Source organism: Ixodes scapularis, unplaced genomic scaffold (genome assembly GCF_016920785.2).
Source record: "Ixodes scapularis isolate PalLabHiFi unplaced genomic scaffold, ASM1692078v2 PGA_scaffold0__279_contigs__length_252992795, whole genome shotgun sequence".
Lineage (NCBI taxonomy): Eukaryota > Metazoa > Arthropoda > Arachnida > Ixodida > Ixodidae > Ixodes > Ixodes scapularis.
The window spans coordinates 168,946,032-168,961,963 of record NW_024609835.1 but is presented as its reverse complement, the minus strand read 5'-3'; the positions used below and the strand labels follow the sequence as shown (position 1 = coordinate 168,961,963).

The 15,932-nt window shown below is 45.3% G+C and overlaps 1 protein-coding gene across 1 annotated transcript in view; it reads left to right on the top strand.

Moving 5' to 3' along the window:
- The window catches only part of LOC121048564, a 31,558-nt gene that overhangs the window by 1,068 nt on the left and 14,558 nt on the right, over positions 1–15,932 (top strand). Inside the window, exon 3 of the mRNA XM_040505033.1 lies at positions 11,055–11,239. Within this exon, the coding sequence (XP_040360967.1) occupies positions 11,055–11,239 (185 nt within the window). The remainder of the gene's footprint in view (positions 1–11,054; positions 11,240–15,932) is intronic.

Genomic DNA, 15,932 nt, shown 5'->3' with positions numbered 1-15,932 from the left:
GACGGAGAGCGTGACAGCGACGAGGGAATGGGTTTGTTTACATCGAGTAGATGGCGCCGAAATAACGTGGGACCTAGGTTTACATTTCCTGATCGGCAGCCACACGCAGCTGCCGATCGGTAAATATTTTGTTGAATCGCAGTATATTCGAGGATGGTTGCGTGTTTTCTCTTTCTTGTGCCAAGACAAACAATATAATAAATCAAGGCTGCGACTGTATGCAGAGTTAAAATCGACGCACTGACTCTTTAATATAAAACTATAAACACTATAACACTATAAAAACGTTCCAGTCAAAGGGCGACTTATTATTTTTTTTTTTTGGTAAAATTGAGGGATTACAGACAATCCTTGGAGCAATGTGTGTCCGCTGAAAGCTGGATTTCCTGAACTCATTGCCACATCCTCAGATGTGATCTCTTGATTTCCGGGGTCTTAAGCACCTCGACCGAGGATCTTCAGAGAAAGTGGACGATTTCATAATGATAACTCCCCGTGGCCGGCTGCCGATGACGACAGGTGGTGCTGGTGGTGACGAAATAAAGACTGTCATCTCCGATTGAGGACAAACCGTGCTGCACAGCGTTTCACATGTAGTCCGACCAAAACAAACGCCACAATCCGAAAGATGCAATTAAGCAGCGCCAAAAGTGTATCCTCACGGCACTCGTTGTCTTCGTGCGTTTGCTCTCGTCGGCTATACCAAACGTGCACAGGGAATGCGCCGTGGTGATGCGCTTTTTTCTTTGCATGATTGATTTACCCGGTGGTAACAGACGCACCAAGACGACGAGCGCCATCACAATGCACTTTTTCGGCTACGTGATCGCCTCCATGAGACCATAGCGTTGGCTGCGGTCGAGCTTATTGTGAAACGGAATAGAGACCAAGGGCCCTAAACTCGTGAAATACAAAGTTGTAGCCGAAAGTTGGCGGAGCGCGCCGATTGGACGTCGACGAGAAAAACGCGAAGTCATTGTCGTGATCGTCCAATCGGCGCGCTCCGTCAACTTTGCCTCCAACTTTGTATTTGACGAGTTTAGGGCCCCAAGTCAACTCACTGACGTCACGCTCCAGCGGTGGCGCTGTTGTCGGTACTGCGCAAGCGCAAACGCTTCACTCCACTCGAATTTGGTTTCTGAGCACGTGCAGTGCCCAGACCTGTTGTAGGAAACACGGGCGTGTTTGTAAACACTCTATTGGTGTATAGCGGTGTCTGGCGCGAAACCATTCTGCGGGCCACGAGTCCGTCGTCGTCGTCGCCATCCTTCCAAGTTCCTCCAATTCGAATGGACGAATACACGCATAAATATACGGAATTAGGAAAATGTGGGCACATACTCGTTCGGATAAAGGTTTGACGCTTCATTGTTACACAAATGCTGATGACGCAGGCCCCGCGTTATTTCTCGTAAAACCCCCCTAGAGCGCCTGCATTACTCAACTACGACTAAAAGTTGCTCTTTTTATATACGCCTTTACGGAAAGCGATAAAAGATGGGTACTAATATTGCAGTTTTGTTAAAGAAAAATGTATTATTCAGGAGGCAGCTTACCGTTCTAATATTGAAAACTTACTTTGTATGTACATATATACCATACCTGCCAGACTGAGTCGGTAGCGACAAAATAGTAATACTGCCTCTTGTGATATGAAAGACCCATTGGACAATACTGTTCAAGGCTTCTCTGCAGAATTCACATTGACCAGAACAATATTTCTTAGTATCATAAAAGAAACTAACGTTTCTTTTATCCCCTCCTTCAAAATAATGTGTGTCTGGCAAATATGGGCATAGCACTAACGCCAAAACTGAATGGGCAAATGGGTTTTTCTTGCTGCAGGAGGGAGGACATGTACGAGCTCAGGGCCCCACTTTATTTTAACAATCATACAATAAAGGTATACCAGAAGTGCAGTTAATATGCTGCAAGTATTGTGCACTATTATATAAGATATACTTCTAGTGTTCTTTCTATTTTTGTAAAAGTGATAAATCGGAAAATGTTCAATGTACTGCTTTTCGCCAAGCTACTTGATATGTATTAATCACGGCGTCACACGGCCAGTGTATAACTATATAGGCCAGTAAAATGTACCCTTGTTAGTGCTAAAAAATCCAGCTCTGAAACGCAAAATCAACTGCTCCAGAGCAAAGCAAATTATTATTATTATTATTAAAAAATTTAAAAGTAAACATTTGACAGAGATCTGTCAAATTATGCATCATGTCACGAACCACCTTTTAAGTGGTTTTCTAAAATTTTTTATAGTAAAATGCCGGTCGACAAAACTCTCGAATTCATAAAGCTCGATGGCGCCAGTTAGCAAAAGCAGCGAATGTGGACCCCATTTTCACATTCAAAATTTCAGAAAATCACTTATAATTTTTGAATAAGGGAACGAGTTGTGCTCAAATTTTCGCATCTGGTTCGGACCTCTGGCGCAACATCTAAGCAGATGTAATCATTCAGCGATGCACAGCTTATTTTTGCGGTGAAAAAAGCACTGTCAATGTTTTGGGGGGACACCCTGTACATCGTATAAAAACACTCTGATACAGATTCGAACGCGAGTCACCGCGAGATTCGCGCTTCGAGTGCCGCATGGCAATATGTTCAAGGAGAAAAGCTTGGCACGCGGAATTCGAACCCCCGATTTTGAGGTGACACCTGTTTCCAGACTGCCTTTTGTACGATATGTGTAAGCAGTTTGAAACCTTAAGGCAGATACGGCGGTTCAAGCCTGAAGCCGGTCGCAATCGGTGGTTGTTTTTTTATCTCTCCGCAGCTTGTTCATATTACAGCATCCTATAGACGGATACGGGATAAGAACGGCAGGGAAGTATTCTGTCGTCCCCGTCTCCAACGGGAACTTCCTACTTTCCACGATACTTCGGCGTGTCCTGAGCTCCGAGCGTGAACGCACAGCCAAAGCACGACGGAAGGCAAGCAGCGCGTGCTCAAGGCCGGGCAGAGACGCTTTGCAGTTTCAATCCCGTCAGTGGCTATGCGGGTAGACTCTGGGAGAGAGGAAGAGGCGAGCGCTCGCGGTGACGCCAAAAAGCCGGGCTTCATTCTGAAATGATTAGTAGACGCCAAGCTAGCTTCCTTTGTCTGTACTCACTCTCCGAATATGTTCGAACGCCTTCGAACGCCTTCGAACGCTCAGTAGACACAAAGGCAGCTAGTTTTGCGTCTATGCACTGATCATTTCAACCAGAGCTCGATTCTCCAAAGCCCGCGCGCGCTGCGATCTCCCATCTCTTACAGTTTCTACTCCTATCATGTGCTACTCCACCAGAGCGTCGAACCGAAACCGAACCGAAAACCGGAACAGAACCGTTATTTTTGGCCGAACCGGAACTGAACCGGACCGAAATTTTTGCCACCATCTTGTAACTCAACCGTAATTTAATTAGAAAAAGATATAACGGTAACCGGTTCGAAACGGTTCACGGTAGTTTTTTTTTTTTTTTGTTAGTGTTACAAAATGAATATTTTAGAATCAAAAATGGCAGCTGTATATTAATGTATTGATGAAATCGTCATATAGAAAATAGACGTACTTTCATAAATCCATCAACGCGCGCGTTGCACTCTGGGAACCTGTGGCCCAAGAGCTGAGCGTGTATGGAGTTTGGACTATTTCGACATCCACCTTCAAAATATCATAAATATAATTTCGAGGTCTATGACGTCACTTCCGTAAAATGTCAAAATAGTGGCTTTGTGAGGCTTATTGCTTCGACGTCCCCCGCCCCCGTCAAGGCAGCAGTTGCACTGGTGGCCCTTTCGCGGTTTCGTCGTTTCGTTCTATTTAGTTTCTGATGGTGGTGTCGGTGTTGTGTTGGACGCAACATTGAGTCACGTGTAGCGTTCCTAAGAAGTTTCACTTTTAGTTGGCAGTGAAAATGTCTTCTTCAGCGTATGTGTGGAACCGGCTCGACAGTTGATCCTTTCGGATGTGACACGCCTGAAGCGATGTTCTGGGCTCTCGCACGTCATTTCGGCACGCGCCTCACATAAATCTTGAATCTGCAACATAGGCGAGCTGGATATTTCTCTGTCTCGTCTGCACGTAAGAAATGTAAGCGCCTACACTACCAACAAAAAAATTTTTGTCACGCTTTTTATGTTTTCGTATCGTGCACGCGCGCCTTTAATGACTATAGTTTCGCTTTGCATCTGACAACGGCCTTGTTTTTAACACAGTTTTGTAAGTTCACTGTGTAGTTTAGATTTTTTTGTAATTCGTGCATAACAAGCGGGTCAACTATGAAACAATCGAGATGTAAAATACAAAGTTGTGAATGCAAACATTGCCTCCTTGATGTTTCTCGACCGGTGCGAACGAACAAAGTTTCTGGCGAGGTTGTACGAGATGCACGCATTTTCCAAGTGCATATTTTAGTGCACGAGATCCAGCTTCTTTGTCTAAATAAATACGTTAAATAAATCGAGTAAAGCAACGGTGCCACATTCTGTAATTTTGGGTACAACCAAGCAAACGTTACGTGGGGCCTAATAGCTGATTTTGTACTTTAATAACTTTTTGCATTCCACATCACTTAAAAATTGCGGTCGCCTGCACATTTATTTTCAGAAATTGCTTGTTGAACCGCAACGACCCCTAAGCAAGATGATATTTGTTTGACCGCCACTTTCGATCACCTTCCAGTTTGAACTCCGAAGCTGCAAAGCTCTATACATTTGTTCGAGATGCCAATATAAGGAGAAACGAATATTTTGGCGGGGGACGTCAAAATGATTCTCAAAATCTTTTCACGTTTTATGAAGTGGCTAACAAACGTCAAAATATCATTCAAAATATTTTGCTTTTTTAGGTGGACGTCGAAATTGTAATTACCAATGGATTTTGCTACCCACTGATTCTCAGAATGCATAACGTGGCATTACGCCGCGATCCGGCGCTTCGAGTGTTGTAATAAGTCTATTGCATATGTGAAATCGTGGGTTTTCGTAGCGCTTTTGCATTGGCACTATGATTATTCACGTCTCATGTGATCACGTGACGTCATAGTGTCAAGACATGCTCTCGGTCAATGTCACAGGACGTCGTCAAGTGACTCACTGCCTCCAACCGATATAAATTGAGAAAATTGGTAGATTTATTATCGTTGTTGACACCATAATGTCACATGACGTGCGACTGCGCACCATCACGTATTTGGTTGTCATGAGCCCGAGTCGAGTGTATAGGTAGTTTGTGAGAGCCTTAATCAAATTTTTGATTTTGAAGTTGATTGAAAAGTTGTTTTCCTGGCATATGTATGTATTCTCAACCATATAGAAGTACTGCATCTTTTATCTGATGGGCAGCAATTTTATGTGTTTGTGGGCTAGACGAAAACAAAGTGCACAGGGGCGCTTGGCGGAACTATGGGGATTGCACAGGCAGACCGGGAGGAAGTTTCCAATGAAGTACTTCATCTTTTATCTGATTGGCAGCAATTTTATGTGTTTGCGGGCTAGACGAAAACAAAGTGTACAGGGGCGCTTGGCGGAACTATGAGGATTACATAAACAGACCGGGAGGAAGTTTCCAATTAAGCCGCTGCAATGTCAAGTGGAACAATAAAACGTTTCTAGTTCTATTTAAAAATAAGCATAACAATTAGCAAGTGCGGTGCTTCTTTGCAAATTGAATTCACCGGCATCGTGTCAAGAAAAAACCTCAACAGCAAGGTAGTTTATCCAGTATATTTTATATCAGATTCTATCTGAACACGAATGTTCGTACAGATTAGGATGGCCAATTTTGATCGCTCCTTTCTGTGTGATCCTTTGCCTGCACCAATTTGCTGGATGTAAACAATGTTTGGTAGGAAAACAACCTTTCTGATTGCCGCTAATTGTTTTTATAAAAAAGTAGACTGAAAGGGCTCGTCCTAAATCTTAAGTCACATTTTGAAAATTTTATTTCCTTTAGCTCAGTTGCGTGGTCATCATCATATGTATATAGGCTAAAAGATATTTGGCAAACTATATTTCACGATTTGTATGGCGACAAGGTGGCCATTTCGTGATTTTATGCACTCTAATTCATTTTTTAGTTGATGAGCACAACTATACGATTAACCTTTAACTGGTGCGACGTAAAGTTGTCCTAATGATAGGTATTTTAGACGAGAAATTATACTTCGTGACAAACTTTTGATTCTGGTGAACTATATGTGAATAAGGTAACGAAATAAATAATCGTTGGTATAAACATGATCTTTTGAGTGTCAATTTTGCTTTCTGTCTTATTGTAGCGTCGAAATTAAATCAAACAATTTTATTGTATTTGGTACCTCAAAATAAAAGTTGATTGTACGGACGTAAAAAAAAAATGTATATGTATATACACATATATATATATAGTTGGTCGTTCCACGGCGGAAATAAAACAGCACAAAAAATGAGTGATCATTCTAGCTCTTCGAACTGGTTTGAACCGATATTTTGGCTTCCTGGAACTGAACCGGAACTGAAGCGAAATCTATGAAGCCGAACTCGAACCAAACCGATGAAAATTTAGGTTGGACACCATGCACTCCACCATTCCTTCACAGGGGCTGGACAGTGCGTGTACCTCGAGCATTCATGCCCTCTGTGCTGCTTTCAACACTTTAGAGAATTGGAAGGAATTGTTTTTGTAGCCGCAAAGTCACGGCGGTGGTGTGACAACCTTCACTACTGTTGAATATTACACCATCAAGGTGGCATTCTGCCTGTGAAGCAAACATTGAGTATGGCGAAACTAGCGCAGGTATTTGGGTTTGTCTCCAACGCGCTTCTAGCATTGTCGAGCATTCGACAGGTGGCATTGGGACCACTGCGCTGCCAGAGCCCTTCATACACTTTCAAAAAAACGCTCCTAGCACGCCGCCATGTTCCTGATTATGATTTACCAAATGCGACTATCGCGGACACGATTTTTTGTATGACCGGCCACTAGAACCACGAAGAACGGGCAAGGCACGTACCAATTTACGAAAGACAGAGATCAAGTAAGACAACGCCGAGTGGGCTCTCGGTCGCTTCCATCTTGTTTTTCGGCTTCTCTAGGGCAGGAGAAATCTCTTCGCCTTTATTTGTTTTTGCCATTTAGACCTTTTCACTTTTTCCAACTTCTTCGATGTCCCCCGCCGCCTGCACTAGCATCAAACACGGGTCCGAACCCCCTCGATTCGCGGGTTCACATATCGCGTAACAGACGATGTAGCTTCGCGCGAGGTTGTCGAATTATCTTTGTCTTTGATGTGCGCTACTGTATTTTGGCCATGCTCTTGAAGCACGGCTGAAAAGCACGCGGCGCGAGACTAAGCACATCGTATTCAAGGGTACGGACGATACTTTTTTGGTTTACTTGTCGGGGTATGGTGGTCGACTCCACCCCTCACTTTACGGTCAACTGTCAACATAAAAGGAGGAAAGAAGGAGGGGAGCGGCGGTTAGATAATCTAAAGAGTGTTGACAGAGAGAGAGAGAGAACGCGTAGAAGTGGTGTGATCCTCTATTGTTTTGTGAGACCGATGGCCACCGCTTCTCTCGCTCTCTATGCCCGCCCCTCCCCTGGCCTCCTCTCAAATTAGCATGAAAGTGAGAACCGATGAACGATCCATAACCCATAACTGCCAATTTTTCTCTGACTGGTCGAGTCTTCGGTCATAGAGTGTCTGTCGTCTCCATGGCCATCTCTTAATGAGATGTTCAAAATTCAATGCAGTAAGGAGAACGAAAACCTAGAGTTTTAATGCATACTTTGCTTGCCAAAAAAAAGGAAACACACATTGTCATCAGCAAGAAGAACAAACTCTAATCTACGAAAAACACATCAAGGTAATCTGGTACACCTGTATTCTGCATTGGCTATACATTATAACGTTAGAACCAAGTCTTTCTTTTCTTGTGAATAACAGGCGAAACACCCGGGTCAAAACGTAGCTTTCGCAGAACGCTTCTTTAGCTCCGAATCTCGTAGCGGAGGTAGACGCGGCGCCTGAGCATGCGCACCGCTAGCTTTATCTGCACAATTTCATAGATCATTTTCGGATGCCGTAAGTTAGCGGGATGGCGGGTGTGGTTGCAGCTCTCGGTGCCTTGTCAGCTTACAGGTGAACAGAGTGCACCTACACTTTTCTCTTAAAGGGCGACTCCGGCCAAAACTCAAAATAAAACAAATTACTGGTATCACTGTAGTGACACAAAATACGACCCCAGCCAAAATATTACGCCCGTGGGCCGCCGCGTTCTCAACTTATGCCGATAATAAAAATGCGACCCGCTGCGAGCCGCCGATCCTTAGCGGGCGGCCAGCGGGTTGCCAATCGCTAAAGCAACATTGGGCCGTGACGTCAGTATCGTTCTCTTTTTTTCCTCCGGTTTGCGCTTAGAGTATCGGTACTGCGTTCCACGACATTGTTGTGGGCGCCGCCATTCTGGGGCTTGTGCAGGGCAGACGCCACTGCATATCGTCATGACTCAAACGTGCGACTTCCTCAGCATTAGATTCGGTGTAAGGAAGCTCTTGTAATATTGCTTTGCTCTGTTGCAAACTGTATAAACGTTTGTGGACGGCGGTAAAGAGTTTCCTGTGATTTCAGATAAAGCTTCAGATAACTGGCAACCATGATTTTAAGCCACAATATGGCTAAGAGTCGTTACTCTGAAGCGTAGCTTATTTAGTGGCGCTAGTCCGGGCGTTGCGCGGAGTGCGTTTCTTTGAGCCGCTACCACCGCTACTTCGGCTTGTGATTGGCGTGTTTAGCCGTTGCTTTTATCTGTAGCCCGTCTAGCTTTGGTATAGCCTTTTGTTCATTTGCTTGTGAGGACTCCAAGACTCGTTTTAGCGAGCAACTCGGTGCGCCCAGGACTGCCCAGCTGTTCCTCGAAATATGCCGAGTACAACTTGTAGCCCTGTGAGCTGCTCAAACAACCCTCTGCGCAACATGCAGGTGCTTTTTCACAAGTGTCCGACGGACCGGAAATTGGAGAAGGTGTGGGTGAACGCTGTTGGACGAGTGGACTTTGGACTTCGGCTTTTACGCACCCGAGGAAAAAATAACGAAAAAAAAAAAAAAAGAGAGACGTCTACAGCCCAGCCCACGTGTGTTCGGGCGCCGCGGCCCGCGCCGGAGAACCTCAAAGCATCGTGTCTGGGACTGACCCGCAGCGCGAAAGCGAGATGGCCCCCAGTACTGTACGTCACTGGCAGCGCGGCTTAGAGCAACGCCGCTCCATCCACGGAGCCCCGATGACAATTTAGGCCTAGCAACGAGTACGAAAGACCGCACACACGGCAGAAGCCGCCGAGTACGGCACCGAACGAGTTCACTCGTTTTCCAGTCGCTAGCTTTTGGGTATACGCACTAACTCTTGCTACATATGCTGGATAACTACCACGTACTCAGAATTAAAACAAAATCAGCTTATCTCCTATATTTAGACGGCTAGCGTAACAGAGATAGGTGCCGCTCGGCCTGCGTACTCGTTGAACGGAAACGATCCTGACGTCACTTTCACATAGCGGATGATTTCCAGTGTTGCCGGGGCCTGAAGCGGCTAGTTGCGGGTTTGTTGGCTGCGCCCCAAACAAAACTTTGAGGCGTCGATATCTTTAAAACTACGCACAATAACGAGAAAAAAGCTACACCTTGCAATTTAGGGACGCTGACTGCACTAAAAACAGTCATAATCCCAAAATCGAAAGTATGGACCGGAGTTGTCCTTTAAATAAATATATTTTATTTTTACAATGACTGATATAATACGGGCGTATACGAATTGAGAGGTAGTGTTGCAGAACATTCTTGAAAAATATCAAAATTTTTACTTTTGTTTTTTGGAGAAGTGTAAGGAAAAAGTAACTGAAAGTAATTTGTAGCGTAACGAGTAAAATAATCCGTTACTTTTCAGCGAAAGTAATTTGTAGCGGTGATCCATTACATTTGAGGCTCGGTAATTTGTAACTGTAATTCATGACATTTTTCAAGTAACAAGCACAAGTCTGCTTTCACGTGTGAGTCCTGTCGTATATATCGGTAAATACACATTATGTGCGCGGCGAATACCAGGCCTTTCTACAATCTTTTGTGGACAACTATTTTCTACATTTAAGAACTTTGTCGATTGGCACGGCTGAGTGGGTGGCGGTGTAAAACAATACTGTAAATTAATGCAGACATTGTAGTCGCATTCTTACTGTTGCACGAGTACTCGACAAAAATACCTCACAGTTTGTTTACACTACCAGAGATAGCACAAGGTTTTCTCAATTGCCTCAAGAATTTATATACGCCATGAAACGCGAAAAAGATTACAAAAAACACGATAGTTTCGCCGCCAGCAGTGTCTGAAGTTGCGTCTACGTACGCTGCAGCTTGCGAAATCACAGCTCGCTCGTTAAGGGCTACAAGGATGCAAGGAGAGACCGGTCTCAAACCCAGTGAGTATTTTTAGGAAAACATTTTTTTTGTCCCTGCGCTGAGTCCTTCTTGGAAAGCTGTATTGGTAACTTTCACGGTCTATAGGGGCGTACTGCTTAGTATAAAAAGGGCTGTCATTTGTATGATTGTTGTAAAACACTAGCACGAGGTTGGGCTGTGACGCGTACGTAATTCTAGTTTCGTGAAATACGAGTGATATAGGAGCCTTGTCTCATGCCTCCACGTTAGGAAGGTGGAAGCGTGCGTTTTCGGTCTGAGGCCGATCTTCCAGGAGCTAGAAAGCGCGATTCTCACACCGCGGTTTCACCATAGCTGAGAGTTGCGAATACTACGCGCTGCATGCTGTGCCACGTTTTAGCTCATATTGAATAAGATGGTGCACTCCCTTGTGGGTTGAGTATTTGTATGTAAATGTCAACTGCATTTTTAGTGCACAAGGCTGGCTTGCGCTTCTACTTGTGTTTTATTCCAGTGTCACCTTTTTCGTGCCGCATATCAGATCGTCATAATTCGTCAAGCATACGATGGGGTCACGATATATTTCCGGAATGTTTTATTGCCCTGATCTGATAGCTGAGAGCGGCGCATTGGTTGTCCCAGGTTCTGCAGCAGTACGAGAGCGGCGCAGGAGGCTACAGTTCTCGAATCGGGATCGTGGCGTCTGGAACGGCCGCACCGCACGACGACAATGACGACGACGACGACTTTGACCTTGACAAGATCAGACCGAGGGTCATCCTCCAGGAGGAATTGACGCCCGAACATTCTCCCAGTCCAGAAAGTGAGTCGACAGTAGACGATTAACCACTCCCCAGTGTTAGAAAGTGACGCACATTATCTGGAGCCTTTGAGCAAGGAACTGTTGAAACCACGAACGGCTTGAATAATTGGGTCGAATTGCTGGAGACAAAGTCTTAGCTAAGATTGTGTGAAAGAAATTACAAGGAAAGCTATTGCAGGAGTGGGCCTGAACGTGAAGTCGAGTCTCAGGAACTCGTGTGCCCTAGACTTGGTAGCACTTCTTTTATAGTCATAGGTAATATAATATTTCTAGCAAGAAGGACATAGTGATGAACTGCTTATGACGGAATCGTCTTCTGATTGCGCACCTACCATCTTGCAAACATTTGAGCAGTGACGGCGTCCATAACAAACGGCTCTTGAGTTAGAATTTATTAGAGCCTCCTGGACACGTGTTTTCATTTACGGGGTAGGGCTTCTTTCGGGTGATCACTCCTGTACACTTCAGAGGCAACGTGACTAGCTATTCTTCTTTGGGTATTGGCTTCAAAAACAAGCATAAAAAATCTGTACATTCTGCAAAAATGAGCTCACTCAGACTATAATGCAACCCAAAGGGGGTAAATTGCCGAATGGGGTGCCTCCTACATGCTAACTTATAAAAGCCAACTGCCACACTGCGACGATAGGGGAAACAAATATTGTTTTGTTTTCCCCCAGTAGCTTAACGTATCCGGTTTTCGTGCTTTCCCGATCTAAACGGTGCCGCTCCAGCTCACAGTACCGCACGCTATACATCTAAATCATGTGTTGCGAGAAGACGCAGGTAACTGGCTTACGCACTAGTGTATGCGTAGCTTCCACGTGACGTTATCAAATTTTACTAGTGGTTCTTGCTGCTTGTTCTTAAAGAAAAAAAAAACTTCAGTGATGCGACATGTACTATTCTGAACAATGTGAGCACAAACAGTCGTTCAGGCTTCAAGGCGTGCCTGCCAGTTTTTTAAACAAGTGCGGTCCGAATTAGGAATAGATTCCGAATCCGAGGTTCCAAACTTCGAGCAATTTGACAAATTGAGAGATAATACAGTTTGTGGGGACGTAAAACGCAGAACAAGGGCAGAGCTGGAGTTTCAGCTCATATTCTCCGCGGGGGTAGGGCGCAGGAAATACACGTTCAGCAGCAAAGCCACCACAATGGCCACATGTGAGACGTCAATTGTGTATGGGTTCTAACCTAAATAAACAATAGAACTCCCCATTGCAAGAAGGCTGCATGAACTGAGCACCGATGTTCCATCACGAAAGAACGTCGGAGTCCGTGCCGTCAGATAACCCTCTATACGACCCCGTCACGCCCCCGCTATGTCGCTAATCTGGTAATACCACTTGGCCTTTGAAGCTCGGCAAACAAAGCTCTTGATAAAATGTATGTTCTGCGTATCTTGCGAGCACCGATAATAATTGTGGGGCACACGCATTAAACGTGCACTTGGGTTTTCTTCTTGTTTTGCTTTATTCGATATTTAAAAAAAATTTTACACCCTGACGTAATCCCACGAGTGTACGCACCTTCTTTATATCTCCTTCCCAGTACGTACCAATACTTTGATATTCACTGGCATGGCACAACTTCGCTCGGCGCCTCTCGGTACTGGGCCACATCGTAATCTAGCTACTCAGGAAAAAACAAAAAAACAAAAACAAAAAAAAAACGGTAGAGCGCTTAGAGCCAGATAATGGCGAGGCTGTGTGGAAGAGATTCGCTATACCTTATTTTATGTTTAAGGTCACTAACAGGACGAGTTCAGTGCGTCCCTTTGGCACTCTCGGCCTCCAGCACGAGCTCGCTGCCTTCAGTCATACTTTGACTACGGCGCACACTCAAAGCTGATTCCAAACTTCTATGAACACTAGGGAGCTCGCGCAAGCGGTGGAACAACCGAATGACCCACTGTCATTTTTATTCCGACATTACAAGATGAGTAGGCATTCATTTTACCGAAGCTTATTTTGCCGAACGCCGGTTTAGAGACCCCCGTTTATACAGTATGTAAACTAACGCATTTAAAACACTTAAGACAGCCCACAAAAGGCGATTTCTGAACGTATTGCGCTGCGATTGACTAGAAAGATTCAAGGAGGCACCGAAAATGTACAGTGAAAAAGTAAAAACTAAACTTACCTCGTTAAAAAAAATTAAAACAGAAACCTGTTTTGGGAATCTCCGCCGACACTTCGCAGACGAGTGAGTACTTCTACCGACAGATGGCGTACGCCGCGTCCAGGGAGCAAAGCCGCATATTTGGGGAGTTAGTCCAACGGACGGAGCAAAGGCCACCACCACCGTCGAATATTTTCCCCGCGGTTAGATCGTAAACTAAAAGTGCGACACGGCGTCGGCCAATCAGCAGACCTCGACGTCGCTATTTTAGAAGCGACATCTAAAGAGATACCACAACAAAACTGTGGCGCTTATCTTTTTGGACTATACGTATTCCAAGGAGCAGCATCACATCGTACACACCAATATCTCGTTAAAAAAGACACGCAAGTGAATGTTAAAACAAATGAAATGATTCGCAAAGAGCACCTGATCGATGTCGCTAAAGCCTTGTTTGTAATGCCCTTCTAGGAACCTTGACAGGTAGTGACGACAACTGTCTCGCCTAGAGCAATGCATGCTTTGAACCTGACGCTCTCCCGACATGCTTTAAGCCAGAGAAGAGGGTAGTGAGGAACTCTCCACTCAACAGGACTTTCTTTTGTGTGTCCTAAAGTCACTGGATCTAGGAAAGCAGCGCCATTGCCTTCCCACCTGCTAGCCGGACACAAACGAATACCAACATACAGATGACAAAACCTCTTAAGGTGATTGGCTTATCGCTGTCGGTTGCTATGGTGATCGTCATTGTGGACCCTTTGAAAGCATCGAAGCTTCGAAAGGGTCGTTAAAATCTGTCGTACCAAAATTGCTATGGAGCTTCATCGTACTGAAAGCGTTCTTCGACTATTATGAGCCTCTTCTGCACTGTGCATGAAATAAACTTATCACTCACGCTTATTTCCCCAAATCCTTTACAATTATGTTGCTTTTCTTGCGCGTTTCGAGGCAGTGAAATTATTTGTGAATGCCTCCAAGCACTGACGTTGTGTGTCATGGCGGTACGAAGCTGTACGTCATCGCATGCGGCGTCGGTGTTTTGGGTCATTGAAAAATAATGTTACTGTCTTTAAACACACAAGAAGAGCAAGGTAATTATAAGAGATCTAGGGAAATAATCACGAGTGATACGTTTATTGCATGCACAGTGCCAAAGGCGATCGTATTGGCCGAGGAACGCTTTCAGTACGATGATGCTCAACACACGAACTCAACTATCCTACGTCACGCCGCGGTGGTGGCGCATCGGGCGCACTTCCGTTCTGAGGTGGTGGGCAGAAGTCGCGGTGCGAGACATGCATTCCTGCGTTCTTTTGAGAGAAACCAGACACAAAAAACCTGCCTTCTCGTTGAAATGCTGCGACGGGGACTGTACCAAGAGAGTCTGGAAAGGTTTGGAGATCAGTTTTCATGTGTTTCTGCCCCCTCCGTTCGTCCGAGAACGTGGTTAGTACCGTGACAAGGGCAAACCAGACGCTGTCGAGCTACAATTGCTTGTGCGGGCAACACTTTGTGCTCGCCAGATGTAGTTGTGTTCCAACATGAACGAGAGAAAACCGCCAAGTTGTCCGGACCACCTGCGGGTTCAGTGCGTCTTCAAATTCACACGGCCGCCTGATCGTTCCAACTTTCGTCTGCCCTTTCGAACTTGTCGGCTTTTTGTCGTCTGCTCGTTCAAACAAAAGCGGCACATAGACCAAACTTTGACCCGGTGATTGCAATAAGAAGTAATTGCAGGCCTCAAAAGACTTAAGTTGTCTCGGTACAAACAGTAGACACAAGATGTTGATCATTGGTACCAGTGGCCATCCCCGACTTGCTACGCTTGGTCTGTTCCCGCGTCCAATTTTCAACATCGACGTCGATCATCGCCGTATACCTTCCACACTTCTGCAGCACGAGCGACGTTGCAACCGAAAATAGCTAGAAGAATCTCATCACGGTTTTGGCGTCCATTCTGCGGCGTTCATGCGAATGAATCGCCGCACGTCAAATTATTTACGCAATGTTTAGCGGCGTAACGAACCTTCATAATTTCGCTCAGGCGATTAAAGTGGTAAGACATTGCTATGAGGACGTAGAATCGACGATTCCAACGCGAAAAAGAGTATGCAGACTCGCACAGACATCGACGACGTGACATTCCGGTGGTTTGTTGACGCGGGACGCGGTGCTTCTTGCCCGCACTCCATTGCGCATCCGTTCTAACTGTCGTCTGCTCTTTCAAACTTGTCTGCTTTCCGTCGTGAGCTCGTTCAAACGACAGCTGCCCGTAAACCAAACGTTGACCCGCTAATTGCGATAAGAAGTAAGTGCAGGCCTCAAAACACTTTGGAAGGTTGGTTGGGGTAAGTAGGCTAAGTGTTAACAGTAGATGCAAGATGTTGATCATTGTTACCAGTGGCCCTCACCGACTTGTAATGCCTGATTCTAGTTGCGGTTTTCAGTATCAACGTCCACCATCTCAGCTACAATCCACGCTTTTGCAGCCCGAGCGACGTTGCGACTGAAAATAGCGAGATGAATCTCATCGTGGGAGTCAGGCTTTAGCGCCCATTCTGCGGCGTCCACGT